General features: G+C 49.4%; 1 protein-coding gene across 1 annotated transcript; it reads left to right on the top strand.

Moving 5' to 3' along the window:
* Positions 1–358: 358 nt before the first annotated feature.
* LOC119564219 (IgGFc-binding protein-like) lies at positions 359–4528 on the top strand. The gene is made up of 6 exons (XM_037883492.2): positions 359–401; positions 578–756; positions 2629–3202; positions 3456–3649; positions 4253–4394; positions 4509–4528. Exons 1-6 carry the CDS (start codon positions 359–361, stop codon positions 4526–4528), a joined length of 1152 nt encoding a protein of 383 aa, XP_037739420.2.
* The last annotated feature ends 283 nt before the right edge of the window (positions 4529–4811 follow it).

Here is a 4811-nt window from a genome sequence, read left to right as displayed (position 1 = left end):
ATCAGACCTGGGAACCCATAACAGATGGTGCCTTTCGTTAATTAACCAAACAAAGGAAATAGAAAATTAGGAGCTTAAATGAAATTGCATCTTTTAGTAACAGTTCCTTTTTACACATTGCTAATGCACGATGTGAGCTAACTCTTTGTTCTAATTACAGCTCCGTCCTGTCCCCCGAACAGTCACTATGAATTCTGCAGCAGCAGCTGCGATCTGACATGCAGCAACCTCTATGCCCCGGTGCAATGCACGACCCAGTGTAAGGAAGGCTGCGTGTGTGACGAGGGCTTTGTTCTCAGTGGCGACAGCTGTGTCCCCATTTCCCAGTGCGGATGCCTCCACTGGGGACTTTACTACCATGCCGGGGAGACCTTCCACCCGAGTGGTTCATGCGAGGAGCAGTGCGTGTGTCTGGCTGGTGGGGAGGTTGTGTGTAAGGCATTCTCCTGCAGCACTGGTGAGCAATGCAGGGTGGTGAACGGTGTCCAGAAATGCCACCCATTTGGATCTGCGACCTGTTCTGCCTCTGGCCATCCCCACTACCTCTCTTTCGACGGGCTCCCCTTTGACTTCCAAGGCACCTGCACCTACATCCTGGCCAAGACCTGCACCGATGCCAGTCATCTTACACCATTCTCTATCAGCATAGAGAAAGAAGATTGGGGAACAAGGAACGTGTCTGTGGCCAAGCTGGTGTCCATTCAGGTGTATGGGATCACACTCACCCTGCTGCAGAACAAACAAGGGCTCATCATGGTAAGTCCTCCACATTCTCATGGACACAAATTTTATTCTATTCTACACAGGTTTGTTTGCAGTTTGGCCATCTCTCTAATGCCCCCTCGTGGCAAAGGTTGCACTGCAGGTAGTCTGCCTCAGCTTTCCCTCTTGGGCTCCTCAATAGCTCAGAAGACAAGCTGAATAACAACCGCCCTCCTTAAGGTCTGGATTATTAAATTATCAAACACGAAAAATAAAGTTTTCAAGTCCATCCATTTTTCTCCATACCAGGTCACTCTGAGTTCTTTCCTGTCTGCAGTCATGCTCCCCAAATTTCAGGTTTCCCTGCTGGAGTCTATTCACTCCCATCAGCCTCTTGATTCTCTTCTGTTCTCCCTGAGAACTCTCTCTGCAGGGCCAGCCTCCCATCTTCCTCCTGCTGCTCTTGTAGGGGAATCAGGTGATTCGTGCTCCTCAGGTGTGCCTCCTTAGTAATCAGGGTTGGCTGGCCCACTGGCCTTAAAGGACAAGCCACCCACTTACTAATTCTTATAACATGCACATCCATGTAGTATTTCAGCACTTTCCAGCAACACACTAAGTAACTTAACCAACTCTCTCATCCTATCTCCAGGAGGAGATGTGCGTGCAGGGGATAGTTTTGTATTGGATTTACTTTTAAAAGATATAAATGTGCATGCATATTGCCTTCTATATGTGTGTGTGTGTGTGTGTGTGTGTGTGTGTTTGAGACAACAGGTCAGAGAAATGCATCTTGCACTTGCGGCGGAAGTGGTGAGTTTTGTCAGGGTCCTTTGTTCCTGAGGATGTTAATTCCCGAGTCTCGAACTGGTCACCAGTAAAGCTCCATCTCCTGCACAGGTAAACTTTACCCTTATTTTCCCAGAAGAATGAAGTGGTCAGCTATGATCTTCATCTTGGAGGTTTAATTGATCTTTTAGGTACCCAGGGCCCAGGCCATTGAGCGCCTTGAAGATAAGGTCTGAGAACTTGAACTGGATTCAGTGTTCTCTTTGAAAGGCAGAAGAGGGAGCAGAGGACAGTTTTGATGTGTTCTATGTAGCCAGTGCTGGTGAGGAGACGCTTCTGTACCTGATAGAGATTCTGGAGTGCTGAAGGATTCATGGTATATCACATTACTGAAGTCCAGAAGAGAGGTGATGAAGGCATGAAATGATGCCAGATCATCATCCATCAGGATGGGACAAAGTCTCCTGGCCAACTGGAGATGGTAGGAAGTATTGCTCATGGATGCTGCTATGTCAGAGCTTCATTTGGGCAAACTGAGCATCTTCCTAGCTCAGCTCAATCTTCTTTGCCTCCCTTCTTGGTTTATACACCATGTTTCTCGGAATTAATGATTTGGGGAACTCTCTACACCTAATTCACATTTGTGCAAACATGGAATAAACGTCCTCCCCATTTTAACTCCATTGGCTCTGTGTTGAAGAATTTCTCCCATGATGCATTCCCCTGAGAAGTCTTCAGTCTAACTTGGGACAAATACAACATGTGGTAAATTGGTGGAGATAGGAGAAGAAGGCAAGGGGTGAAGGAATGAGGGTCTTTAGGGGAGAAGGGGAGATAGACAAGAAGTAGGAGAGTGTTCTATGTGCAGGAGCTTGCATGAAAAGGAGATGCAAGCCAAACATGGTTGGAGAAAACAGCAATGGTAAAGAGAGAGAACTGGGAGGGAGCTGAGGTGATGCAGAGAGGAGAGAAGAGATGTAGACTAGGGTGGCAATGTGAAGACCTTGGAAGGTGAGGACAAGTCATCCCAAAGTGAAATCTGGAGTCATTCTGATTTATGCCATGTGTCAGTGAAAGCAGAATCTTGTCTGTGTCCCTGCTTCCCCATGCTCACAGGGAATGTTCTCTCTCTTCCAGGTGAACGGGGTGTCCCACAACCTCCCAGTGATCGTGGCTGATGGGCAACTTAGAGCATATCAACATGGCACAAACATTCTGGTGCAAACCAACTTCGGCCTCACTGTGAGCTACGACCTGGTTTACCAGGCCAGGGTCACCATCCCAGGAAGCTATGAGGGCCAGACGTGCGGCCTGTGTGGGAACTACTATGGACGGGAAGACGAGGAGTTCCTGCTCCCCAGTGGCAGGACAGCCCCTGATGTGGTAGCATTTGGCTCTGCTTGGGAAGTCGAGATCCCAGGAGGATCCTGTACAGACAGATGTGCTGGAAACAGCTGTCCAGTTTGCGAAGAGAAGAAGAAGGACGTCTTCAAAGGGCGCAACTACTGTGGGCTGCTCACAGACCCTGACAGCCCCTTCGCGGCCTGCCACAGTGCGGTCAGCCCCAGCGTGTATCAGAACAACTGCCTGTATGATGTGTGCCTGGGAAACGGGGATGCACAGGTCCTGTGCCAGAGCATCCACAGCTACGTGACAGCCTGCCAAGAGGCTAAGGTCTTCATCCAGCCCTGGAGGAGCGCCTCCTTCTGCCGTAAGTGCACAGACAGTGTAGGAACTCTGGGACGCACTGGGGAAGGGAGGGGGTCAGTTTTACTGGGCATCTTGTTCCAGGCCTCTGGGCTTCTTCTGGAACTCTTCTGGGTGGGAGCCAACAATCTCATGTTCCCTTAGAAAGGTGCCCTGTACTTCTCCTCCCTGTCCTGCTCTCTTCTCTTTCATGTCTGTCCCTCTAGACCATGGTATGAGATCTTTCCATCCATCCTTTATTTCTCTCTCTATTTAAGCTGTGAGCTGCCCAGTCAACAGCCACTACGAGGTCTGCACTGACCTCTGCTCCACCACCTGCTCTGGAGACATCATGGACTGCCCAGAGACCTGTGCTGAAGGCTGCCAGTGTGACGAGGGCTTCTTCTTCGATGGCCAGGGCTGTGTGACTCCAGAGAGCTGTGGGTGCTTTGAGCGTGGAAGATACTACAAGGTACCGCCCCCTGCTGGAACATCTGGGTCTGATCTAATTTTTGCTCTGACCATATCTTAATCCCTACACTGGTCAAGAATATAGGATTTGCTATTCTGGATCAGAGCATTGGTCCATCCAGGCTGGCTTCCCTCTCTGCAAGTATCTAATGCTCAAAGTGCCAAAAAAGGCCAGAAGATTTATTACCCTGTGCCTGTGCCTGTTGTGGGGAAACTGAGGCACAGATAGGCACAGTGACTTGCTCAAGGCCACCTAGTGAGTGAGTAGAAGATGGGAGGTTAAAACCTAAGAATTGTTCCTGGCCTTAAGCCCAGTCCTCAGCCCATTAGACAGCCTTTCTCTCTAAAGGCAACAGGAAATAATATTATGACACAATGGACATTTTTATAGATACATAGATTCTAAGGCCAGAAGGGTCCATTGTGATCATCTAGTCTGCCCTCCTGTATAACACAGGCCAGAGAGCTGCCCCGATATCATTCTGAGAGCACATGTGTTAGAAAAAGACATCCACAGCTCTGGGTTTAGCGCTGTCAAAAATTATTTTAAATAATCATTTCCAGTTACATTCTGCTATTTTCTGTTTTCCAAACGTTCCATCAGCCCAATGAGACGGTCCTGATGAACGAGTGCCAGCAAAGCTGCACGTGTGTTCCTGCCCGAGGGGTGACCTGTAAAGCCCATGGCTGCTCCCGAGAAGAAATCTGCCAGATTAGAGATGGCGTCAGGGCCTGCGTCAGCAAAGGTACAGGACAGTCATTGTTTGAAACGTACCCTGAAGGGTTATTGTACAGGCAGCGAGTAAGTAGCTGTGGTTAAGTCTCCTCACCCTTCTCACTCTCTCTCCCCCTTCATTTAGCCTGGAACTTTGACCCATAATATTGCAGAATTTCGGCCGGAAAGATGGAAAGACTTGTTGGGTCTCTCCAGCAGAGCCGGGTGGGCAGCTGTCAGGGATCTGTGCACATTCCATGATTCTCTCTCTGGGAGCAGGCTGGGGGCTGCTATAAACAGAACACCCTGGCTACAGACCCATAGGGACCATCAGTCATCTGGGCAGTCTCAGAGCCCATCACCTCTCAGCCACTCTCCTTGTCTGCTCCACGCTAGAGGTCTGCTTGGGCCTAATTTTTGAGGAGCCCAAGCCCGAGAAGGTCAGGTC

The sequence above is a fragment of the Chelonia mydas genome, chromosome 24 (assembly GCF_015237465.2).
Source record: "Chelonia mydas isolate rCheMyd1 chromosome 24, rCheMyd1.pri.v2, whole genome shotgun sequence".
Lineage (NCBI taxonomy): Eukaryota > Metazoa > Chordata > Testudines > Cheloniidae > Chelonia > Chelonia mydas.
The sequence above is the reverse complement of the archived record's forward strand: the minus strand, read 5'-3'. Positions and strand labels throughout refer to the sequence as shown.

Excerpts from the sequence above, each read along its gene's own strand:
- LOC119564219 (XM_037883492.2), top strand. The coding sequence starts at position 359 with ATGCCGGGGAGACCTTCCACCCGAGTGGTTCATGCGAGGAGCA. Across the intron at positions 3,203-3,455 it reads GAGGAGCGCCTCCTTCTGCC|CTGTGAGCTGCCCAGTCAAC; the intron begins GTAAGTGCACAG and ends TCTCTATTTAAG. Across the intron at positions 4,395-4,508 it reads CAGGGCCTGCGTCAGCAAAG|CCTGGAACTTTGACCCATAA; the intron begins GTACAGGACAGT and ends CCCTTCATTTAG.